Below are 26,521 nucleotides of genomic sequence, written 5' to 3' on the forward strand. Positions count from 1 at the left end.
AGCTGGGATTTCATCGTCTCTGTGGGGGAGAGCGGGCTACCAGGGATGCATAAAGAAGCCGCGTGTGTCAGATTGTGGGGTGAGTGGATGGCAGTACCCTAGCGTCTCCATTCACTCCTCTTTTCAGTGTACACAACACCAGCACTCCATGTGTAAGATTCAGGGTTGGAAGAGATGGCGCTGCTCCCTTACCCACCACCCTCGCTTGACAGACGATGAAAAGTATACCCTAAGAGATGGCGCATCATGCCAAATACCATATGGCGAATTAACTTCAACAGCAGAGAAGAATAACAAAAGCTCACAGAAGAAGTTGGGTCCATGCCCATATCATGCCCAGGCATCTGGCCAAAGCAATTAATCCTGTGAAAAATAATTTAAAAAACCCATAGCTTTATGTGGAAATTAAAAAAAAAATACTAATGTTTGAACACCTCCCCACCCCCCAAACCCTGTGCATGAAATTCTGTGCTATTGCCTGAGGGTTGGCATTCCTTAAGTACCATAGGCCATTGTAATCTGCAGCTGGGATTGGAGCCTAGTAGAACGTAGCAGGAAAGTACTTGGAGTCCAAAGACACAAGACTGAGTCTGGGTCTTCTCAAGATCATCAGTGTGGCTCTGGACAAGTTGCTTAACTGCTTTTATCTCCTGTGTCCATTAATTCTGATGTCACACAAAATCTGAAGCCAAGAGGGGATGATGCTCAGGAAAGTGTCTTGCAAACTCTGAAGTGCTGTATGCTGGTGAGTCCAGACCCTTCAGGGACAGCTAGTAGCATGCTCTCCTAAAACTTCTTTTTGATACCCAGTAATTGAATTCAACTCAATTATATTTATTGACATTCTACAAAGATGAAGACATTGATCACATCTCTTGGAAGAGGAAGTGGACATTCAAATAAGCAGCCATTCCAAAGATGACAAGAAATCCAGTCACAGATGTGAACAAAGGAAGAGGTGCCATGTCGGGGGTGGGGGTGGAGATTAGGAATGAGGAAGCAACGTTGAACCTGCCCAGTCAGTTCTAGGTGGGAAATGAGTGGGAGGGTCGTTCTAAATCGAGGGTTAAGCATAGGCAAGGACAGGCTTTGGAATGGCTGAGACACAGATAAAGCAGATCATACAAAGGAAAAAAAAGCCATTGTTTTAGAAGAAAGGAAAACGAAAATTTCTGGCAGGTTGAAAGACTTTACGAAGATCAGGATGACGAAATTCACTTTTAGAGATTTCTCTTCCTCTGAGCCATAGGTACATGGAATTCAAAGTTACACAGATTGAAACCCCTTATTGGCCCTGGACTCAGCAAGGTTAATAGGTGAGTAAAGAAGAGAAACAAACAGAAACTCCCAATTTAAAAGGAAAATGAATGGGAAAATAGGCGTGAGGAGACTTAACACGTCTAAGGAGTGTTTTTCTCACTACCTTCGAGTGTTTCTAGCAGCCTTGACACTTAAAGTGATAAAAAAAAATAATTAGGATAGTTGGGGTTTCAGACAGTCTGGGAAAGCTCATAAGAAATGCCTGGTGAGGAGCCTCAAGCAGCCTAAGACACAAGAAAGATTGAAAAGCTTCAAGCCTGTTAGAATTTAAAGCGGTAGGTTTCAGAATTCCAAACGCTCCTTTAAAAAGCTGTGGTGTCTCTTTAAGAGCCATTTGGTGCATTTCATAGCCTGATTCATGTCACCAGCTGCCTCTGATTTCAGTGAGAAATGCAGAATTTATAGGGAACTGTAAAATGGGGACAGGTTTTTAGTTTTCTAAATTGAGGTTTAACTGGCAAACTTCTGAACGCTCAAGAAACCATGAGCCGGGCTGTGGGGAACTGGTTTCTTTTCCGTTTAGAAGAAATAAACACACAAACACATTATCTAACTCTCAAAGTGTTGCGAGAAAGAAATCATTGCTCTTTGCCGAGTAGGAAAATGAAGAATCAGCCTTGTGGGCAAGAGGAGGAGGATCACATTGGCCAGTAGGCAGCACCCTGTGCTGGCAGAGGGAGAAATCTGAGCCTCAGCAGAGCCAGGAACAGTCTTTGTACAAACTCTCTGGTTTCAAGTTGCGAGTCTCCGGAGTCTCTGGGAAGGTGCCCCAGGGACGGGCTCCCTTTGCAGAGCCCTGAGGATTGATGAGAATCCCCCATGCCCAGCCACCCAGAGGGCAAGCAGGTGAGTCTGCTTAGAGACAAGGTCAGACCCAACCCAGCCGGCTGCTCTACATTTGGTCTTGGAGAGGGAACCCGGTACCTTCCCCTGACCTGGCACTCACCTCATTTTCCTGCCTGGTGTGCTCCTGGCCTTGGTCCCGTCTGCCGGACTTGTCTGTGAGCTGGTCCCCGTCCCCGGGGTGGTGTCAGCGATGTCTTATCTTTGTTCTGAGGTCCCTGTGTGTCTCTGGAATTGGCTGGCATTCTCCATTCAGGTCACGCCTTCCCCTGCCTGCAACAGATCCCCTCTCCCTCTCTCCCTCTCTGACTGAGCTTATGCACACTCAGAGGGACCTGACAAAACTGTTTGCTTGGAAGATCTGCTGGCCAGTCCCCTCCTTGGGAGGGACTGCAGCCCTCGAGAAAAAAAATCGGAGAGACTCAGAGGTGTGTGTGTGTGTGTGTGTGTGTGTGTGTGTGTGTGTGTGTGTGAGAGAGAGAGAGAGAGACAGAGAGAGAGAGAGACAGAGAGAGAGAGAGACAGAGAGAGAGAGAGACAGAGACAGAGAGAGACAGAGAGAGAGACAGAGAGAGAGGCAATTTCTCTTCAGCCTCCTGATGGCTGTAATAGTTTGTTCTTCTTCAGGACCCCAGCAAAAGAACAATTAAACAGAAACCACCAACTCAAAAGGCAGCTCTGGGAGATTATGAAAAAGAATGCAGATCCCATGCCTCAGACTGTCTGTGGACATCTGGCCCAGACTGTGAGGGGAGCACCAGTTTCTGTAGTTGGCTACCTACTCTCGCCCACTTGAAAGGTGGACGTGTGGTCCTGTTCAACTTTGAGCATGCAGAGGTCTAATCTACCCATTTGGGAAAGGGCTCCAGCACAGTCAGAGCCAAGTGACCTTTGAGTCTTGAAAGATCGGTGCCTGTGAGATGTCAGTGTCCCATATCTGTGGAGAAATGGTACAGTGTATCTAAGCTGAGCTGAGTGGTAAGAGCTAGCTCTCTTCATAAAGACAGCCAGTACCAGATGGGGACGCTCTCCACATATAAACCTCTCCACAATTAACCCCTACATTATAACTCCCACCACACTATAACCTCTGCATTCTGACTTCTCTGCACACTATAGCCCCCTCCACAATAATATTCCCCTCCACAAAAATGGCAGCCATCATCGAAGAGAGTGTAAAAGTGGGACTCACTGAGCAGCATCTCTGTGCTAGGCACAAATGCCATCTAAATTACTTTCACAAACTTCTGAGGGTTCTCTGTGACACATCTTTTACAGGTGAAGGAATGATGACTTGGCAAGGTTATGACTGGCCAAGACCTCCAGATACCCATGATCACTCCTGAGGCTATTGCTTCTTCAAGCCAGCTGGTACTCAGAGTGGCACTGTGCCAACCACGTTTCAAACTCATTCCTTCAAGCACGCATGTGTCCTGTTCAGGTCATTGGCGGTGTTATGTCCACTTTCCAATGAAGACACTACCCACAAAGTTGGCTATACAGCTTGAAGGGGAGGAGCAATCCAATCTCTTACACTTTCTGTGATACCAGCTCTCTGTAATGTATCATATGAATGTGGCCTTTGTGTGATGCACACATCCACTAACAGAGAAACTCAATTTTGAATCATTCGAAAGGAGCTTTAGACACAAATCCAGAACTTAGCTGTGACCTCTGTTTTCTGTCCACCCTGGCTGAGCACTTTAGGCTGGCCACTGTTCCTCATCTGGTCTCCGTGTTTGCTGGATGGAAGCTGTAATAAGGCACAAGCGAGATTATGATCGCAGACTGAAGGTGCCCTTCAGTCATCCGGAAGGCTACCTGCCACTTGAATCAAGGTGACAAACACACGTTCTTCACCCTTAGATAGCACTCCTTTGATATATTGGGGGGGGGGCAATGACTTGACATTCACTGTAATTCTTGCCCATTTTCTCCCCAATTTCTCTATTTTGTAGCTCCTGAGTGTTAGCCTTGTGTGCTTGGCATGATTACCAGGCTGTGTCTGGTTGATAGTGCAGGTGCAAGTGTGTGTGATGAGGAGGGAGGATTGGACTCTGACATTGTCTGAGAGAAGTGTTCTCTGTTTCAGGCAGGATAAAAAGAAAAGTCTGTAAAATTCCCATTAAGCAGACTGTCAGGCTCTTTAGACATCAAATAACTCTCACAAAACAATATTTTAATGATTTAAGTGTAAATGAATCAGAAACACATGGGTTGCATTTCTTTTGGAATACACAAGGGTTTTCAAACCAAAGGAGAAAGAACTTGGCAAGATGTACACAGGGCGCAGTGGCCTTGCCCGGGAAAGGAGCCCCACAATTCTCCCTGCAGCCCAGCCCGCCCTCCCTGGATTCCGCATACACGCTAGGGAAGGCGTTTATTCAGGATCTGGGCACAGAGGGAAGGGCTTGGGAGGGGAAGCCATAAGCTGCCCCTCGTAAAGTGTCACACAGAGCAATTAGACCTCCGGGAATAGCTCCCTGCCTTGCTTTTTTAAGGCTGCCAGTGATCAATGGGAGACATTTGAAGGATATTCTGAGCTAAAGTCCTGGCAATATGCAGCAGATCTGGTATGTGCCTTCTGTAGGAGTCAGCCAAGGCTCAGTCGGAGCTGCTGGAGTGGAGGCACTCACTGAGGTGTGTGTGGTGAAGGCTCTGGGTGTGACTCGCAGCTCCTGCTGGTTTGGACTTTTTTTTTTAAGACTCCTTGAGGTGTGCTCATCAGACCTGGGTGTGGAAGGATGCCCACGCTGCTCTGGGGTTTGGAGCACTGGGCTCATGCTCTGTGGCCTCAGACAAGTCACCTGCGTTCTTCGGGTGGCGTCAGTTGGAGTGCGAGCTCCCAGAGCATGGTGTGGGTGTGGAAAGATGCCCGGATGGCGGGCTGTTTGTCTGTGCAGAGACAGGCCAGAGGAGCCCTCACAGCGGTGCCATTCACTTCTTCGGTGGTTGACAGTGTCGTCATTACTACTCAAAATCCTAACACGGACATTAAGGAAAATCATGTTTGGAAAGATTCAATTCGTGTCTTTAAAAGGTTAACAAGAATGGCTTAAAATGTACGCAAGGAACCAAAGAGCTCTTCAGTGCTAAGCAAAGAAATGGGGACCACAGGGCTGGGCTCAGAGCCTCACACTACAGTCAGGAAGCCCTCTCAGAAGGGCAGCTTCTAAGGAAATGTGTCCTACAGCATTCCTGCTCTGGAATACTGGGGTTTACATTTTCTACCAAAGTATTTATGTTGAGGCATCTGAGTGAAAGTTTCTGGAACTCTACTAATGTGTCAGAAAATGTAAAGAATTTTGCCAATGGATTTTTCTTTTGCAGGGTGGGGGGCAAAGCCTGAAAGCCAGGCTTCCTCCTGAATAGCTGAGAATCAAAGGACTGCAGAGTGCAATTTGGAATTAAGAGTGTGGAGGGAGATGTGGTGGAGCACCACTATAATCCCTACCCTCAGGAAAGAGGCAAGAAGACAGTGGATTCGATGCTGGTCTAGGCTGGACAGCAACACCCGCTTCAAAAACCAAAGCAAAACAAAAATAAAGGTTAGGTTGTTCAGCACATTGACCAGCAGTCTGCCAGATATCATGACATCTGACCGTCCAGGTCATCACAGTAGTGTGGGAAGTTAAAAGAATCCCCACGCTTCATCCCAGGAGACTCAAATTCACTCAGTCACAGTGTGGTTGTTGAATCTGAAACCACGAAACCCTGCCTGGCATGACTGCACCATTTTTGATGCCTACAACATAGAGTACCTTAGAATTAAGGTTGTCTTAGATTTCACGACCTATTTAGGCTTCTTCAGAAATGCCTATATGTTCTTGCAGGGAATAGTCACATGTTCTCCCAGATGCAAGCATCAAGGTTTAGAGAAATTATGAGTGCCTGTAAGTAGATAATGGCCATGTGGAGTTCAGGCCTGCCTGACCTCAATCCCAAGACTCAGTCTTCCATTAGTAGACTTGATACCTTTTGCTGAATTTGAATATTCATGACACATGCCATTATGGAGATATATATATATATATCCAAATCCAGGGAGGGAGGTGGTAGCCATCTGGGTGTGAATCTGGGTCACCTCGTCCACTGAGTTATGCATAGGTTTGTCTTTTTGTCACTGTGGCTCTGTAGTATAACTGGAAGTCTGGGTGATTTTTTTTTTTTTCTTTCTCAGCATTGTTCCTTTTGCTCAGGATGACTTTGGCCTATCTGGGCTCTTTCCTTCCTTCCTTCCTTCCTTCCTTCCTTCCTTCCTTCCTTCCTTCCTTCCTTCTTTCTTTCTTTTTTTGCTTCTATATGAGTTTTAGAATTTTTTTCTCTTTATGTGAAGAATAACATTTAAATTTTGATGGTGATTCCATTGGATCTACAGATTGGATCTGATTGTATAGCCATTTTTTTTTCAATATTAATTCTGTGCATCCATAGTTATGGGCAGTCTTTCAGTTTTCTAGTATCTTCTATTTCTTTTTTGGTGTTTTACAATTTTCATTGTAGAGATTTTCACTCCCTCCATTGGGTTTATTCCCATGTATATTCTTATAAATGAGGTTATTTCCTGATTTCTTTCTCAGCACATTATTTTTCAGTATATAGGAAAGGTACTGATTCTTGTATGTTGATTTTGCACCCTGCTACTTTACTGTACATGTTTATCAGTTCTAAGGGTTTTCTGACAGAGTCCTTAGGGCCTGTTACACATAAAAGACTTTATTTGTTACAACTATGCTAAAAATATACATTGGAGAAAAGAGACCTCTTCAACAGCAGTGCCAGGAAAACTAGGTGTCCACGTGTAGGGGAACGGAACTAGATCCGCATCTCTCACACTGCACAAAAATCAATTCAAGTGTGTCCAAGGACTTTATGTAAGACCTGGAACCCGGAGTCTGTTAGAGCAAAACAGCGAAGTGTATCAAGATACAGGTATAGGGAGAGACTTTCTGAAAAGAAAAGAGAGAGAGGGAGAGAGAGAGAAAGAGAGAGAGAGAGAGAGAGAGAGAGAGAGAGAGAGAGAGAGAATAATCTAGCAAAAAACAACAGAGAGAACAAGAGGAAATCTTTGCCAGCTACATGTCTGACAGAAGTCCAATGCCTAGACTATATAAAGAACTAAAAACCCTGAATACTCTAAAGTCAAAAAACCTAAGTAATAAATGAAATGAATAGACAGTTCACAAAGAGGGTGAAGTACAAACATCCAATGAATAAAAACAACCAACCAACCAAACAAACAAACAAAAAACCAGCATCCTTAGCCATCAAGGAACTTCATAGTAAAATTCCATTGCGATTCCATCTCACCTCAGTCAGAATGACCATCATCATGAAAAAGTTAAAGACTTTCAATTATCACAACACAGTACAAAATTTTATATATCTATGATATACAATATAATTTAAAATAGATGACATTGTAGAATGCATAGATTCAACAAATTAACATATGTATCTTCTAGAAGAAAATATCTGACAGATGAAATTAGTTCCTGGTTTCATGGGCACATGGGAGGTGGTGTTCTGTAGTGGTGGAAGCTTGCAGTGTGACTTGTGGCATGGTCACATGTAGGAAAGACCTCTAAGCCTGACGGTTCACCCTCATAGCAACCTACATCCTCCAGTGAAGCCCCATTTTCTAGTGTTTCACAGTCTCTCAGAGCAGTACTGCCATACAGCCAACCAACAAACTAACGTGTTTTCTTCTAATGTATTTGTATTTAATTTATTTTAAATTATTTTTTGTGTTGTTGTTTAATATTAGCTAAGGCCCTGATTTCTTTTCTTTCTTTCTTTTTTTTTTTTAATGTGGATAGTTTTCTTAATACTATTTATTGAAGAGCCTGTCTTTTCCCCCGTGGGGTATTCTTGATAGCTTTGACAAAGATTTGCTGACTGCATCTGAATTTTATTTATGGGGGGGGGTCTCTATTATGTGCATTAGTCCACATATCTATTTTTGTACCATTATCAAGTTATTTTGACTTAAATGTTATATATTTAAATGCTACTTTCACTAAGTGTATAATCATGAATTATGCTGCCTCTAACTTTATTCTTTTATGTAAAGTTTTTTGGAAGCTATTTGGACTATTTTGTGGTTCTAAAAAAATTTTGATATTTTTTCTACTACTGTGAAAAATGTCATTAGAATTTTGAGAGTGATAGCATTATATTTGTATATAACTTTGGGTATTTCATTTTATTTATATGTTTTATATTTATTCATTTTGTGTCATATGTATAGGCATATGTGTCATGGAACACATGAGGAGGTCAGAGAACCACTTGGGGGAGTTGATTCTCTCTTTCCATCACTTGCATTCCTGGGTTTGAAATTAGGTCCTCAATCTTGGTAGCGAAGACCTTTGCCTACCAGACAATCCTGCTGGCCCAGAAATTTTAATATCAGTTCTTTAAATCCATGATAGGGGACATTTGTTTATAGTTTATTTACTTTGCTTCACCAATCTTTTATAGTTTTCAGTATATTAATGTTTTATCACCCTGGTTAAATTAATTCCTAAATGATTTAATGTTTTTGTTGGTATTGTAAATGAATTGTTTTTCACAGTTTCTTTTTTACTAGTTTGATCTTAATATATAGAAATGCTACTGATTTTTGTGGGTTGACTCTGTAGCCTGAAATTAATTTTAACGATTTTCTTTAATAGACTTTTAAAGCTTTCTATATGAAAGAGCATGTCAATTTAACCTTTTTCTTTATAACATGTATATCTTTGAATTAATTATTTATTTCTCTCTTTCTTATTGTTCTATCCAGTACTAACTGTATGTTGAGCGGTACCAGCACAAAGAACATTCTTGTGTTGTTCTGATGTAAGAGGAAAGGAAAAGCTTTGTCTTTCTTAATAGTTGAGTATAATGTTTCTACAAGCATGTCATATATGGCCTTTGTTAGATTAACATATGTTAACATACCTGGGTGGTGGTGGCACATGCATTTAATCTCAGGCAGAGGCAGGCAGATCTCTGAATTTGAGTCCAGCCTGGTCTATAAAGCGAGTTCCAGGACAGGCATGGCTACACAGAGAAACCCTGTCTCCAAAACAAACAACAACAATAACACAATAACAACAACAAAAGATACATTACTTCTATACTTTGCTAGTATCGTGGAAGGACATCCAACTTTGTCAATTCTTTTTTCCATCTGTTGAGGTGATCATACAGTTTTTGTCCATTTCGTCACACTATCATGTTTATCGATTGGCAGGTATCAAGCAGTTTGCACTAGTTCGCTGTGACTAAATACCCATGAGAAGCAACTAGAGATAGAGCAAGTCTAATCTGGCTTACAGTGTGAAGGAAGGGTCACCGCCCATTATGGTAGAGAAGACAGCGGCAGTAGAATGAGGCAGCTGGTGACATTGTGTCTAAGGCAGCAGGCAGCAGGTGGGAAGTGAGACCAGGACCATCCCCCCACAGCGATCTACTTCCTACAGCAAGAGTCCACCTCCCCCAAGGGTTCCACAGCCTCCTAAAATAGCATCACTAACTGAGGCTCAGGTACTTCAACACAGAAACCTATGGGGGACTTTTCATGTTTAAAGCACAAGCATTGCTCCTTTGGCCCTCATAGACACACGACAATCTCATGACTTGAAATGCATTCTCTCCAACTTAAAATTTCCTGTGGTCTTTAACAATCCAAAGTCTGTTCAAGGTCAAAGGTCTCTTCTGAGACTCAAGGCAGGCTCTTAACTGTGAATGTCCCTGTTACATTAAAACAAACAAACAAACAAACAAACAAACAAACAAACACCTCCAAACAGCAAGGTATATACTTCCAACATACAATGACCTGAAGTCAACATTACCGTTCCAAAAGGGAGGATTGGGACATAACAAGGAGAGACCAAATCCCATTAAGGCAAACAACAATTTGGCTTCTCTGTGTCCGATATCTGGGCCTCATGATGAAATCATCTAGGATGCAACAACAAAGAGTAAGCTCTCCCCTCTGCCACTGCAGCAAACGTGCCCTCTCTTGTGGTCCAGCTCCATTCCATACTGTGACTTGTCTCGATGGGCATCCTATAATTTTGATATCTCCAATAGCCTATGATCTACATTGCTAGCTTGGCTTTATTTTGCTGCAAAATTGGTACCTCATGGATGACACTATCAAGTTACGCTGTCAGCTAGACATAGCCTGCCCTAGCTTGGGCCAAAGCTGTAGTGGCCTCTGTATTGGTTGCTGAATTAGGAAAACATGTTTCTAGGCAACTGTTTTTGATTAGGGAATTCCTTTAGTTATATTTTCAATTCAAGGCCTCTCCTTGAAAATGTATTTGCATCATCTTAAGATGGAATGGGTGAAGGTTGTGGTCTTATCCTCAGGGCACTTTTCTTATTGTCCTGGGACAAAAAAATGTTTCTTTTTTATGATGTTAACCTCTTCAGTAGTTTCACTGCAGTCTCAGGACCTGCCTTATCTACAACATTAAATTTGTTCATAATCTTTTCTTCATAAAATTGCATGATTTATGTGCTTGTTTCTGCTCCACCTGCTGCTCTTTTTCACCATAGGAGAAGAATAATGTGCAATAACCATGCCACAGCCTGAAACTGACTATTGCCGAACAAATTAGGCTGTGACTTTTGAATCCAGCCCCATGTAAGTTCTTAGAAATGGCCAAAATGAACGCAGATTCTTCGCTACAATATCACATGAATGACCTCCAGCCTGGTTCCCTATTGACCCCCGATTCCTCTCTGAAACCTCAAGAGCCAGTACTCCGCTATCTATCACATTTCTTTCAGAATTCTCATCTCCCAAATGCCAATGAGAACGGCACATTAAGCTCTGCTTTACAGCAAGCATTCTGGATCTCCTCTAGCCTGCAGCCCCAAGATTTCCCGAGCCACTTCCAAAGGTTTATCACAGCAGCAACCCCACTCCTGACACCGACTTCTGTATTGTACGGTCCGAAGAAATGCTGAAGGAAGACCCCAGACTCAAGTACTATGAAAGAACAAAGAGCATTTATTACACCAGCACGCATGTGGGGTTGTTCACCTGTACAAAATGGCAACGACCCCGAGAGGGACATGGAGGCTCATTTTAAGCACAGCTGAGGGGAATTTTAGGGTCAGCTACATAATTAGCTTAAGCAAGCAGCAGTTACATTAGTATATTTCTAATTGGCTGAGGTTTAGTCTTCTCATTTTTGGACACATCTGCACAAGCTTGGACATGGCTTAGAAGAGGGTTGCTGGTTTGTCCTTGAGATTCCATGAGGCTGACTTAGACCCTCTGTGTTTGCTCTCTCCCTCGACCCTGAATGTAAGGACCTTGTAGATAAATGGTCCTTTGTTGGAAAAGACATATGTTTACCCTTCTCAGAGAACTGGAACCTAAATTCAGTTGTGAAAGTAGGAGTGTTTAACCCCTTCAGAATAAATAATGTTTCTTGTTGCTGTGACCAAACACCTTACAAGAATTTACTTAAAGGATGAAGAGTTTGCTTTGGCTTACAGTTTCAGGGTTACAGCTATTGAGGCAAGAAAGGCATGGCCATAGAAGTTTGATGTAGTCACATTGTATCTGCATCCAGGAAACAGAGAACCAACGGGAAGAGAGTCTGGGCTATAAAACCTTACAGCCCACCTCCAGTGACACACTTTCTCCTGTGAAGTTTCATCTCCCAGTGTTTGTCAACTTTCCAAACAGCACCAACAGTTGGGGACCAAGTGTTCAAATTACCCAAGTCTATGGGGACATTTCACACTCAAACAGTACATTCATGCATTCCAATGGGAAATTCTACTTTGTCATGTTTTCTCTTTCAAAATAAACGATTAAATTTAATTGTTACTGCCCTGTTGAGGAGTCAGTCCCTATGTCTATCAATAATGTTGGCCTATAGATTTCTTTTCTTATAGTATCATTGTCTGGTTTTGGTCATAAGTAATGTTGGCTCTACAAAATGAGTCTGGGTGTTTTCCTTCCTTTTCAACTTTTTAGAAGAGCTTGAGAAGTATTGATATTAGTGTTTTAGTGATAAACCACTGGCTTTTGGTTTTTATTTGTTAGAAAGTTTTAAAATTATTTCTTAAGTTATTAATTATTTGGGGGGGGGTAGTTTTTTAAGACAGGGTTTCTCTGTGTAGCTCTGACTGTCCTGGAACTCACTCTGTAGACCAAGCTGGCCTTGAACTCACAGAGATCTACCTGTCTCTGCCTCCCAACTGCTGGGATGAAAGACATGCATCACCACCACCCATCTAGTTTTTGATTATTAAGTCAATCTGTTTATGTATTATTGGTGTGTGTTGAGAGGTTCTATTTCTTCACATTTCAGTCTTGGTAAGTTGTTTACCTATTTATTTCATGTTATTTAATTGTTGGTATAAATTTTTACAAAGTTGTGTCTTATGATCCTTTATGTTTCTATAGACATAATCTTTGTGTTTCTATAGACATAATCTCTCCTGTACACTTTTATTTATTTAAAACTTTTTGCCTCTGGATAGATACTTACAGAGTTGTTCATTTGTCATTTCAGAAAGACAATTGTTAGTTTTTGAGTTTTTTTTTCTTTAATTTTTGCATGGTCTTTCTATTCTTTATTTCAATTATTCTGCTTTAATATTTATTTGTTGTTGAATATTTGTTTAACTAGGCAAAGATGTGTTACATTTGTTCATGCTGCATTTGTTAACTGTGTAAAGATGTGTTGCATTTGCACTAATTAAATAAAATTAACCTGGGCTCAGAGGGGCGGGGTTAGCAAGTGGTTGACAGGAAGCAGCAGGAAGGAGCTTAACATGGGTTTCTTTCATTGGGGAGGTGTGGAAGGGAGCAGCTTCCAGGATGCCAGCAAAGAGAAAGTTAGCCAGTTGGCACTCTAACTCTCTGAGCTCACAGGTTTTCACTCTAGCCTTTGAATCTTAAGTTTTATTAGAAGGATAGAGATTTAGTTAGCACTACCTTTAGTGGCAGCCACAGAGCCATTGTGTTGGGGAACAGAATTCCCCCCAGGTTATGGCCTTAGCGGTTGGGCAGCTAGTAGTTTAAAGTACAGCCGATGTGAGGAGGGTAAAACAACATTTATCATTTATTATTTCTTACCTTCTGATAACATTTAAATTAGCATATTATTATTGCCATTATTGCTGCCCTGGTTTGGTTCCTTGAAGTCTATTATTAATTTGTTTGTGATCTTTTTACCTTCTTTTTGATTAGGTCTGGTGTTTTCAGATAGAGTCTGTTCAGAGCTCCTGATTATGCCCAGCCAATGAGGGAGGACCCCACAATGTCACCAAATTGCTATCCAGAGCTCCTGATTATGTCCAGCCAATGAGGAATGACCACACAATGTCGCCAGATCAGGACTCAGCTGGGTGCTGGGAGGAGGGTGTATAAGGCTTTCCCCATTACTGAATAAAGGAGTCTGCTGTTTGCCTTTCACCTGACTCCCAGGATCTGTGTCATTGACTCCGCACCTTCTCACCCTCTCCCCGAAGGAGCTGTTAGGACCCAGCAGCATCTCCCTACATAGCTCAGACTAGCTTCTGGCTCTTTAGCCTTCTATTTGAGTTTCTTGAGTACTAGGAGCATAAGCAGACATGACTATACTCAGTATTTATCTGAATGTGAGCATGTATTGCTTCAAATTTCCATTTTATGATTGTCTGTTGCTCTTCATAGCTTTTGGTGTAGTTTGATTTAATTTTTACTTTTTAGATACTTTTATATTTCTCTCTTGCTGTTTTGTTTGACTCACTGAATTTTTCAGGAGAACATTGCTTGATTTCCACGTTTTTGAATTTTTGAAAGTTACTTCTGTTATGATTTATAGTTTCATTTGTGTTTGAAAAAATGCCTGATACAATGTCTTTCTTCTTTTAAAAAAATATTTCTCCTATTTTTATGTGTGTGTGTGTGTGTGTTTGTGTGTTGTGGATTTTATATGTACATATGAGTAGGTACCAGTGGAAGCCAGAAGACACCATCAGATCTACTAGAGCTGGAGCTACAGGTGGTTGTGAACTGCCCAGTATGGATGCTGGTGGAACTGAACTCCAGTTCTCTGCAAGAGCAATAAGTGCTCTTCACTGCTGAGCCATTGCTTCAGTCTCCCCATTTTCCCTAAAACAAACAAACAAACAAAAAATGAAAAGAAAAAAAAAGACTTTATTTCTTCTCTCAGTTCTATATCCTGGAGAATACAACATTTTCACTTGAGTCAAATGTATATTTTGTTCCTTAATGAAATGTTTTGTCTATAACTGCCTGCCCTACTTGGATGATAGTATTATTCAAGTCACTTGTTTCTATTTCTTTTTTCTGTTCAGATGACCTGAACATTGTTGGAAAGGAGACACTGAAATCACCTTCTATTATTGTACTTCAGTCTATTTCTCCATTTAAGGTTTTTTTTTTTAAATCCTAATGGGGAGATATTAATTCACACCATCATAAAGTTTATGGTCAGAAGCCAAACTATTGTAAGTTGTTGTGTTTCCATATTTCAACTTGATTTTACATTTGTCTTGGAGGTTGGGCCATGATTCACAAATATGCAATTCTGAAGACAATAATTCTGAATATTGGAATCCTCAAAGATCAAAATCCTCCAAGTACGACTTAAAATTCATTTACATTTAAAAGAAGATTTGAGAAGCATGGAAAACATACCACCTTATCTAACAAAATAGGCAATAAGGAAAGATGTAGTTTTATAAGCATAATGTTCAAGTACTCTTATGGCATTATCATGAGCATAAAGGTCACCAACAGTGAAATCAGTCATGGAGAAAATAGCTCTGAAGTGAACTGTATAAACACATGTCACTATAGCTGATAATTGTGCTCACCAACTTTATATGTGCAGTCGCCTGTGGTAATGTGGTAATGGAGATCAGTCAAAAGTGGCCATTCTTGATCACAAAGCCAGCCAGCACTCATTCCCAGGGACCCCGGGGAAAAGAAAGACAGCTCACCCTGGACTCCAAACATCTGGTTTTTCCTCTGGAGCCAGCTGATGCATACTGGGATAGTGGTTACAGCAGAGGTAGCAACTGAGCTGCACTGAGACCCTTCCCCAGGTCAAGGGACACAGTATAGATTTTACTGCATTGAAGGCTAAAGGAGCTGGTGGTTGGGGCAGGATGATTTGTACTGATAATAGTAATGGATGGCCATCAACAGCCTTCAAGCTGCTGGAGCGAGCTAGGGCTTCAGTCCAGGATCTGGGTTTGTCTGCGTTCTCTACCAACCCTGTTGTCTCAGAACCACAGCCCCTCTTGCCTCCATGTGGCATTGTGTTGAGATCTGCAGCGCCTCTGGAATATCCCCTGGTTTGGGCATGATGTTCCAGCCCCTTTGGGGTAATGTTTGGAATAGCAACCACATTTTGGACATGTGAATGAGGCCACACAACTGCACTTGGCTTGTTGGCACCTTCACAAAACTGTCTTCTTCTTCCACAAAATTGCCTGGAAGTAATAAAAGGAACCTCAGTCTCCAAAATAAATTCATGGTTGGTCACCAGCGACTGTGGACTCAGGCAAAATGTGATCCTAGAAATTTTATGGTTCACAAATGTAGATATACAAAAAGGACCTTTTTTCATTTATTGAAGAGATTTCTATTTTTTTTATAAACATGCAGAATTCTTACACACAAGGCCAACTTTGTGATAATGTACTTTTATGGAGTTAAATCAGCCAAAGCGGGGGGGGAGGGGGGAGGTTGCAGGGGGGAGAGAAGAAGAAAGGAAAAAAGAAAAAGAGAAAGAAAAAAGGCACAAAGTGAAGTAGATTAGAACTCTCTAGATGTCTTTGTAATCTATACTCTCCCTCCCATATTAGAAAAAAATGGATTGGTGAAATGTATAGCATAGGATGGTAAGAAATGCTGGTAATTAAAAATAGTAGAAAAACTATAAAATAAGATAAAGACCAAGGAGAAATAAATTTATGATGAAAAAGTATGATAGAGTCATCGATTATGAGCAGCTCAATGAGGTGGTTCTCCTAGCGCAGGCCATCTTTTACAGTCACTGTGCTTTCAAGTCCTACATCATGGCAAAGCTGACTTTTTAAGGCCATGGCTGTCCTTGAGGAACATATTTACTCTTATTTGTTCTGCAAGGCTGCTCTACTTGATAGTCTCCTGTGAACTGGTATCCACCAAGGTGTATATTCCCTACGTAATTTCTCCACAGCTAGGGCCACCCTTCTGTGCTGTTTTGGGAACACAGAGAAATCCATTCCCTGTTTACTCATATACAGACCTCAGATTTTATGGAAACAATACTAGTGATCAAAAAACACCATTGCGTAAGTGCCTTCTCGCCCTACCCTGAACATAATTACTTTCAAACTGGCCAGTAACTCTGCTGGCTTCTTGCAAATGTGGCTTGAATTCATTAAGAGCTCCTGGATTTTCATCAGCTGGAAGGAATGTCAATGCAGACAAATGACGCATTTTGACATTAAAATTTTTGTCATTATCATGTGGCCAATCCACTTGTCAAAAATTTCCACCAAATACCCTGGGTTGAATGAGGGGGGAAAAAAAACCAAACCTGATTGGTAACACATTGAAATTCACCTTTAAACTCTTTGATTCCATGTATGTCATAACCACGGATTCAGATGAAGTTTATTTTCTCATCAAAGTTTGCAAAACATTCCAATACCATCCAGGATGCTTCACTTTCATTTCGAAATACAGAAACAAATGGCTAGGTTCTCTGATTTTCCCTGGTGGTGCACACATTGTGTGTATCTGACTTAAACATAGTGGAAACAGTTTTGAAAACGCAATGGCCAGCCAGCTACAGCAAAGCATGCAGTAGTTTGTCTGTGTTATATTTAGTAGTTAGTAGGAGAAGTCTGCCTCTTTCAACAGCTGAGTCACTAACCAAGACTCTACTGACTTCTCAGTCTGCTTCGTCACATGGTAGGGGACTAATCAGCAAATGTCTTTGACCCAAATTCACTTCACTCCCTGACACACTATGTATGAAAGGGGCACAGACAATACATGATTGAATAATTTGGCAACTGCTCTGGGCACAACCAAAGAAAGCACGTGTTCTTTACCAGAATTCAGCTTTCTATTCCTTTTACATAGTATTTTTAGTTTTCATGGAAATGGCCATTATCATGCTGCAGGCTTTCAGGATTTCAACATTTGGAACATTAAATATTTTGTTATTATGACTTGGGATTTTTATCTTTGGATATTTGGGTCTCAGGATTTCAGTGTCGGAGGGGTTATAAAATTCAGAACCTTGTCTTTTCGTATGTTGATTGGTACCAACCTTTAATAATTCACCTTATCAAATAGGTGAGTTCTGTAATTCAGAAGTTCTCATATTGTTACTTAGTTTCATTTCTTTTTATTCCTTGTGGGTCACATATAATTACAGCACACTCACCCAGATTTTTTAGTTTATGAATGTCTTTTATGTCTTTATCACTGTCTCTCATTCTTGTCTAAAGAATAGCTTTGCTGGGTATAGAATTCTTGTGTTTTTTTTTTTTTTTAATTTGGTTTTTAGTACCTTGACTGTATCATCCCATTATCTCTTTTAAAGTTTTAGCTGGTAAGTCAGCTGACTTATGTATATATCTCTTTTCTCTTTCTACTTTTAAGATAACCTCTTCTCTTTTGACAGTTTGCTCTGTGTCTACTGATATTATTAGTTTTTTTCATTAGAGACTTAAGTTTCAAGTATCCGGTTGTATATATCTCTTAGAATGTAGAAATTTTAATTGATTCTTCCTTTTTTAATTTATTTTTTTAAATTAAAATATAACCATAGTAACTCTTTCTCCTCTTCCAAAATCTCCCATAACTCATGTAGTTGCTTACTTAATCTCATCCTATAGATACATTCTGAGTTTTTCACTTTTCATTTTTGGTTTCTTTAATTGCATAAGATACATTTGAAATCATTTAAAAATATTTGAAAAATGTTCTTGCTATTTCTTCTGCATGGTCTTGGTCTCATCTTCACTGAAGCTTTGCTCTGTGTCTTTCAGTTCTATCGTTATGTTTTTCAGCTCTAGAATTTCTGTGGTTTCTACTTTTAGATATAACTTTGGGTTTTGTTTCTGCATTGTTTCCCCAATTTCAGTTGTCTGTAGCACCTTGCTGGCTCCTTACTATCCCAATAGCCTTGAGTTAGTGTCTGTCATTTAGAGAAAGGTGCTGGCTCCTTACTATCCCAATAGTGTTGAGTTAGTGTCTATCATTTAGAGAAAGGTGCTGGCTCCTTACTATCCCAATAGCCTTGAGTTAGTGTCTATCATTTAGAGAATGAATATCTCTTCTCTTCTTCACAGACTGGTTTCATCAACTGAAGGTCCTTTCCTATTGTCTTCTTGTTGGATTTATGGGGTTGTCTCAGGGATCAGTGGAGTAGAAGTGAGTCACATAGCTGTTGTTGAATCTGCAGCTGGGTCTGTAGATTGCAATGCACCTGGTTAAGACACAAGACTATGTATGATTACCAAATTCTTAAGAGTTATGAGGGTATAAGCAGGGGACTTCCCGTTCTCCCATCTTGCCAACTCAGACATTTACATTTAAAATGAATATTATTGCAATTGGATTCGACATGTCACAATGTTCCTTTTGCTCTATTTGTCCAAATCTTTGTCTATTTTGTTCATATTTTCCCCTGACCTTTAGATTAATTTAAATTAGAAATAGCATATCCATTGCCATTTCTTTCTATCTATAGCTATAATTGGTTTGTTATTTCACTATTTGTTTTATAGCTTAACTTATCATTATATAGCTCAACTGATATTATACTCTTCCTGTGTATTATAAGAAATTTTTGATAATTTCCATTTTCCTGTTCTACATCTTTATATTACTGTGGTCATTAACTCTCCTTAAGTATTCATTATAATTCCATATCCCACTGGTTTTATTTAAGTAAGCAGCCATCCATATTTTTAAAAACAGAAATAATGATAAAGATAATCTTAGATATTTACCCATTAGGTGCCTTTGTTTCTGTATACTCCATATTTCCTTCAGTATTTTTTTCTTTGTCTGCATCACTTTCTTGAATATTTCTTTTCATATGGGTTTACTGGTAAGCAACTTTTTTCAAATTTTATACATAAAGAAGTCTTTACTCTTTTTTTTAAAGATATTTTTACTAGAAGCAAAACATTCTGTGTAATTTTGAGGACTAGGAAAGGCATAATTAAAATAACAGTTTACATCTGTCAAACCTAAATATTATTTGCACTGTAATTGTTGTCCAGTGTTATTCACTTACCAAATGTAGTTGTAAGTTTTCTCTGGTCCCACCCGGTTCCCACAGCCCTGTGGTTCCATAGCCGCTTGGACCCAAATAAACACACAGAGGCTTATATTATTTACAAATGATATGTCCTAATGGCTCAGGCTTCTTGCTAGCTAGCTCGTACATCTTAAATTAACCCATTTCTATAAATCTATTCTTTGCCATGTGGCTTGTGGCTTTTTGGTACCTTTACATCTTGCTTCTCTTCACGGTGGCTGGCGGCATCTCCTCTGCTCTGTCTTTCTCCTTCCTCTCTCTCTAGTTAGATGTCCCGCTTAACCTTATTCTGCCTCACCATTGGACAAACAGCTTTATTTATCAACCAATCAGAGCAATACATATTCACAGCATATGAAACGACATCACCCATCAACCAAATAATAATATGTGTGCAGCTATATGACCTAGAACTATAACCACAGTATCCCATTGCCTATTTGGATAGAAGATGCAGCAATACAGACCACATTAATCACTTTTCTGGTCTCTGTAACCAAATACCTGCTCAAAGTGTTTTGGTTCATGGTTCAAGAGAGAATTCAGTGCATCATGGGAGAAAGGCAAAGATGCAGGGGTGTGAGTTAGCTGGTCACATGGTAGTCACAGCTGGGAAGGAAAGAGAGGGGGAGAGAGGGGCAGGGGAGGGAGAAGAAGAGGAGAGGGAAAGGAGGGGAGAGGGAGAGGAGAGGTATAGGAAAAGAGAGAGAGGAGAGGGAGGAAAGAGGTAGAGAGAGGAGAGGGAAAGGAAGGAAGAGGAGAGGGAGAGGGAAGGGAGAGGTAGAGAGAGGAGAGGAAGAAGAGAGGGAAAGGGAGAGGAGAGAAAGAGGGAGGGGAGAGTTAGAGAGAAAGGGAGAGTTAGAGAGAGAGGGAGGGGGAGAGGGAGAAGGAGAGGGAAAGGGAAAGGGAGTGCTGTGGGATAACCCCTCTGTGTGCTGTGAATATGTTCTATTACCATTGGTTAATAAAGAAGCTGCTTTGGCCTACAGCAAGGCAGCATAGAGCCAGTGGAGAAATCCAAGCAGAAATACAGGGAGAAGAAGGGAGGAGTCAGGGTGATGCCAGCCAGCCTCTGGAGCAGCAAGATACACCAGAGAACAGGTAACACCACGAGGCCACGTGGCAAAATACAGATGAATAGAAGTGGGTTAATTTAAGTTGTAAGAGCTAGTTAGTAATAAACCTGAGCAACAGGCCAAACAGTTTGTAATTAAGCCTCTGAGTGATTATTTTTTTTTTTTTTCCTTTTTTTTCCGAGACAGGGTTTCTCTGTGTAGCTTTGTGCCTTTCCTGGAGCTCACTTGGTAGCCCAGGCTGGCCTCGAACTCACAGCGATCCACCTGGCTCTGCCTCCCGAGTGCTGGGATTAAAGGCGTGCGCCACCAACGCCCGGCTGAGTGATTATTTTTTAAAGCGGCTGCAGGACTGGGCAGGACAGAAAAACCTGAGTTTACAAGGGAGAAGAGAGGAGAGGAGTGGGAGACGGAGAGAGGGAGAGGAAGGGGAGAGGGGGACGTGCAGGCTCTGCTGAGTGGAAATCCCTCTGTTTCTTTTTATTCGGCCCAGGACCACCTTCTAGAGGGTGGATGTCCCTCCTCGGTGAAGTGGGTCTGCAGATGCCTCATACCCATCCAGTGCTGCTTCTCCTAGGCGACTCCACGCTGAGTTAGGCTAGACATGGAAGTTCACTTTTCCTAGACTGTAGGAAATGCTTCATGCTGGTATCTGAGAGGAACAAATCAGCACTTTGTTACAGTCATTCTGGAATGTCTTTCTCCTTTTCTTCATCATTTGGCATAGTCTCGTTTTGAAGATCAGGCTGGCCTTGAACTAAAACTGCTTCGAGTCCCCTGGGCTGGTGTCACAGCATGGGCTATGCAATGTCTGGCCCAGGAACGTCCCCCAAATATGCTTGGAATGAGATTAACAACGTCTTACTATGTAGTGTAAGGATTGTTCTGCATTAGAAACAGACAGATGTGCTTGTGACTTTCCATGATATCAGAGTTTGTTCAATAACAATAAATTCACAAAAATGGCAGTTTCAAAGGCCAAATTTGCCTGATAATCTTGCTTTCCTTGGTAATTTGGCTGAGGCAAAGCATTTTTTAAAGTTCAATTTTAATTACTAATATTACCTCTCTTAAGACATATCATGGAGTAAATCTCTGTCTCTATCTATATCTATATCTATATCTATATCTATATCTATATCTATATCTATATCTATATCTATATCTATATCTATATCTATCTATCTATCTATCTATCATCTATCTATCTTATTAAATGGTGGATACAGAAGATTAAAGAGGCTACAGCAGTATATTAAGAGGCTGCAGAAGTAGTCTATAGGAAGGTAAATAGAATCCGCATTGATAAGCTATGGGACCCAAGCCCCCAGCAGAAAAGAAGTCACCACTGTAGAGTCAGGCTGTGGATCACAGGGTTGAGAGCAACGATGTGGAGAAGATTCCAGCTAAGAGGTAGAGATGTGCAGGACTAGGTTCTGGCGTGGAAGGGGCAGGCTGATAGGTGGGGGTCTGGATGAGTAAACAAGAAGACAGATGGACAGCAAGCAGTTGAGTAGAATGTGTCAGCAGTGTGGATGGCACAGAGCTGAATTCCCAGGGACAGCAGAGAGTTCTCTGCCTCGTGGCCTTCAGCATATACCTGGTGTCAGATGACAGGCTGCTGGGGCCATGGCCATTGTAGTAGTGAGTGTCCACTTCTTTACCGGGTCGGAGGGAGGAAGTTATATCCTTTCCTTGGTCTAGTGTTTCTGATGAGTTTTTGAACTTGCTTTTTATGATATGATTTTAATAGGCACTCATGTGCCCCTACAGTCTCAAATCACCCCAATAAATTTGAGGCTGAAAAGCACCTTTTCTATTTCTATTATAAATACTTTCAGGTTACCACCAAGCCAGTAACAAGATGGGGCAGAAGATCTGGGATGCAGTTCTGTCTTTGTTCCTCCGTGCTGCTGTGAGGCCTTACAGATGGGGTCACGTCCTGAGTGTTAGTGCGTTTCTCTGTTTGTCATGATAACGATACTCTTCCCACCTACCCTCTGCTTTGCTGCTGATCTGTGAAGTGAACATCCCTGAATGCTCTCTTGACCACTTTGTGGCTTGTCGTCTTCTCCAGGAAGATTCTGGACTCCTTCCTCAGCCTCCCAAGCTAGAAGTGTCTATTTTGAAATTTCAGAACCATCCTGCCCTTTCTCTTGAAGTTGTCCATCTCTGTCCATCTTGGTTCCAGTCAGTTCTGTTTGTGCCTCCTTATGCCTCCTGTCAGACTGTTAGTGCTTTGAAGGATGTATCTATAACTTCCTCATTTCTGAACCCCAAGGACATTCACATCTAGCAGTTCTTCACAGTCTGTAAACTGTCATGTCACTGTAGTGTCTTCATGAGCACTGATGGGGGAAAAGGATGACTTGAACATTTTAAAAAGACCCTCTTGGAGTCAGGTAAAGATCATTACTAAAATGAAATGTCCTTGGCGAGTTACATGACTTTTGCCTTTACTGGGTCTTTTAGAAACAACTGTTAATGTCACCATGCTTCTGTCTCTAGGGCCCACAGCAGTATTTGAAATGTACTTTAAAACTCTTTGAAAATGCTAGAAACACCCTTAAACATTTTCCATATAGTCAGCATCTCTTTAGAAGATATGCTGTGAACCCCAAGGACGTCCCTGTTAGCCTCCAAGCCAGGTCTTAGCTGTGGATGGGACACATGCTACAGTGTCTCCATGCAACCACATCTCTGTTACTGTCGTGGTTGAAGTCTTCACTGTGCCATCGGGAACCTTGTGAGGATGTCTGAACCGGATCACCCCCGCTTCCCGATTCTCATCTTCTAATATATCTGCTGTTCTCATCAGCAATCCTTCTTATGTACTTACTGAGATGTAATAATCAATAGAGTTGGAGACAGGCATGTGAAGCCCAACATATCCGGCTGGGTTCTTAGATGTTTGGCCTTGAGGAAGAGTCCCCACTCCCCAAACTTCAGCCCTCATCTGCTGTGAGCTTTATGTGAGATGGATTAGGAAAATCTGCCACTGTACCTGGGTCCTGTTCAGCACTTCCAAATCATTATCATGCTACTTTCTATTTTTCTCAAGTCACGTTTTGTCTTTATTTTTTATGAAGATTTATTTATTTATTATGTATACAGTGTTCTGTCTGCATGCCAGAAGAGGGCACCAGATCTCATTACAGATGGTTGTGAGCTACCATGTGGTTGCTGGGAATTGAACTTGGGACCTCTGGAAGAGCAGCCAGTGCTCTTAGCCTCTGAGCCATCTCTCCAGCCCCACGTTTTGTCTTTAAACTATACTTTTTCCATATGATAAATAGATTACTATCACACTTAGCTCTAATAGTTGATAATTCTAGGACCTGATAATAATTCAAGGGATAAACTATAATTCAGACAGGGAACTCATCAGAAAATTCTATACAGCTTCTCCCATCCTGATGCTCCAGACATCCCTCCCAACCCTTAACAGCTGTTCCCCTTTGGGTCTCCTCTGGTCTCTTCTGCCAGATGCTCTGGGACCAACTAGACGTAGACTTTCTTTTTAGAACTTCTGAGAGGGACTCAGGACCACAGGCCCTTCTGGTTTTCGGTGGCTGTTTTGGCCTATCAGTACATCCATGTTTCAGAACCCTAGGTGATCTGCATGGCCCCTACCAACTCTGACACCGTCTTCACTTCTGAGGGGTACTTCTCAGTTCATCACCAATACATGCTTACATGAGGAAATAGTCACCTCGATGGGAGCAGGGGAGGCGGATGGTATCTTATTCTCAGATGTCCTGTGGACATCACCTGGTGTAGGACAGAGATCCTGGCCTGAGCTCAGGCTGCCTGAAGAGCCTGATGAACAATCTGAGCATTTCATGTAACTCGCCTGGGCTTTAATCTGTAATAAGGGGGCTCAGTCACTGTCCAGCCTCCTGTTTGGCAATCTGCAAAGGTAATGGGTGCTTATTGGTGTTTTATAAGTGTCACAGGACACTACACAGAACTACAACCAAAACATTTTATGTGGAACACTGAACAATAAAATACAACCAAAACAACTATTTACACCAACTTGGAATTTGGGACATAAATTATTTATAAAGTAGGGATTTGCTCCTAAGTATGTTTTTGGCCTTCAATTAAATTCTTTTTAAACTCAGGCTCCATGCTACAATGGCTCCGGAATTAGAAATAATAAAACATTAGTTACACTGGTGGGTAATAGCTTTATTTAAAATGAGATGAAGTGGTAACTCAGTGTCTCCCAGGACGAAGTGAATGTCCTCAGGAAGCCATCCAGAGGCGGCAGCCTTTACTATAGGCATTAGATTGGTGGTTGAGATACATAGCACAACTTACATTTTATGTAGCAGTTTCCCCTTGCTATTATGATTGAGCCCCACAATTCCTTTGGGAATCTTTGCTATAACTCCTTTTACTGGCAGTGGGACTGAGCATCAAAGAAGTTTGTTTGCTTTAAATCCCAATCCCCACAGGAAATGACAAAGCCGGAGAAACTCTGAAGCAAGCCGGGGCTCAGGGCAAGCAAGGGTCTGCTGCCAGACCTTAGACAGTATGGGCTCCTCCAGCATGACATGCAGTCACCGCGTGAATGGGAGCTGGGCCTGCTTCACGGAGAGAGGATACGCAAAGTGTTCAGCATGGGGCTAGGCATTGACACGTCATAAAAGCTGGATATTCTTCGCCTTCCACCGCATTTTCCACTGAGCACAAGGGTGTTGACAAACACAGCCACAGGCATCTCCCAACTTACGCATTTCCCCCAAACCACCCAGGCACACACCCCTAGCAACCCAGTCTGGAACTGACTACACTACACGGTCACTTCCCTCTCATCTGGTGCGCCCTGGGTGCTGGGGGCTTTTCTCCACGCTCCCTTCCCCTCCCTCAGTCCTGGGATCCTTGCCACACCTTCCTGTACCTGCGTTCCAGCCTCCCAGCTCCGGAGCCTCCTCTGCGTGTCAGGTGACTATGGGGGTGCATCACTTCAGAAGGGAGGTAAAGAGAAACGGCTGTCCCCTCTCAGGGAGATGCAGCTCGTCACTCTAGGGCTTGGCTCCTTCCCTCGGCCTCTGTCACCCTGGCCAAGCTCCCCTGGAGTGAGTTGGCTTTGCCCTGGGACCTGGGGACGTAGCTGTCCCAGACTCAGGCAGCCTCTGGACCATCTGAGAAGTTGGCAGGAACACAAATTCGCTGGTGTTCCACACCAGCCCTACAGAACGAGAGGGCTGAGGGGGGAAAGAGGCAGTTGCACTCTTAGGGATTCTGCAAGCATTCTGGTGGGTGTTAAGATTTGAAAACCGCAGTTTTAAAGAAAAAAAAAAAAAAAACAACGAAGGAACGCAGACGCATAAGCTTTGATTCTTGCCAAGCACTGTGCTGACCTCTCAGGTTTTTGTCAAAGGCTATATGTTGGCTCCACAGACTGGGGTCTGGGCTTCGTGGAGGGGTGGAGGTACTTGAGTAGCTAACTTCAGCTTTGTCGGAGACGAAGGGACTAAAGAGGCAGCCAGTCTGCTATTTCCCGAGGACTTACTATGGACTGTGCCCTTGACACCCACCATTTCATTTAATTTTTATTTTAACGGCCTCTGAAGTAAGAGAATTCATCTGTGTAGATGTAGAAATCTGGAGTTGTGCTTTGAGGAAAGAGGAGATAGATGGGGTGATGCTGATGTGGGGCCACGGAGGACACAGGCTGTGTAAAGCAGGGGGAGAACTCATGTAGTGAATTATTATGCCCCAGATGGATGAACCAAGGGCTGGAAAGGAGACAGGACCATGCAGAAAAGTCGATGTCTACCAGCGCCTACTGACATGCTCACCAAGCCTGATCGGTAAACAGTTGCTTGCATTTGAAGACTGTTTTTGAACTTCGTATGTTAAAATGTTTTTGAATTTATAGAAAAGTTGTAAAAACAGTAGCCTCTCTTCCATTCTTTGATTCTCCCCCTGCCTTTCTGTCTCATCATCCTCGAGACCACAGAG

The 26,521-nt window shown here is 41.9% G+C and overlaps 1 protein-coding gene and 1 long non-coding RNA gene across 8 annotated transcripts in view; one reads left to right on the forward strand and one right to left on the reverse strand.

Annotated features, from left to right (window-relative positions):
- Masp1 (MBL associated serine protease 1) overlaps positions 1–2,992 on the reverse strand; it is a 68,505-nt gene extending 65,513 nt beyond the window's left edge. For 2 of the 5 annotated variants that reach the window (XM_042259100.2, XM_006985072.4), the window contains exon 1: positions 2,267–2,985. In XM_042259100.2, the coding sequence (XP_042115034.1) occupies positions 2,267–2,271 (5 nt within the window). In that variant the 5' untranslated portion in view covers positions 2,272–2,985. Of the gene's footprint in view, positions 1–2,266 lie in introns of all 5 variants that reach the window. The other 3 variants (XM_076548630.1, XM_016003637.3, XM_006985073.4) reach the window with 3 other exon arrangements.
- On the forward strand, positions 1,002–13,608 carry LOC102918799 (uncharacterized). Of its 3 annotated transcripts, none has more exons than XR_006062461.2 (3): positions 1,002–1,316; positions 1,920–2,166; positions 13,379–13,608. It is a non-coding gene; the product is annotated as an uncharacterized LOC102918799 (long non-coding RNA). The 3 variants fall into 3 exon arrangements; XR_013043689.1 differs by lacking the exon at positions 1,002–1,316 and adding an exon at positions 5,494–5,711 and having other exon boundaries at positions 1,334–2,166; XR_006062460.2 differs by lacking the exon at positions 1,002–1,316 and having other exon boundaries at positions 1,329–2,166.
- The last annotated feature ends 12,913 nt before the right edge of the window (positions 13,609–26,521 follow it).

Source organism: Peromyscus maniculatus, chromosome 12 (assembly GCF_049852395.1).
Source record: "Peromyscus maniculatus bairdii isolate BWxNUB_F1_BW_parent chromosome 12, HU_Pman_BW_mat_3.1, whole genome shotgun sequence".
Classification (NCBI taxonomy): Eukaryota; Metazoa; Chordata; class Mammalia; order Rodentia; family Cricetidae; genus Peromyscus; species Peromyscus maniculatus.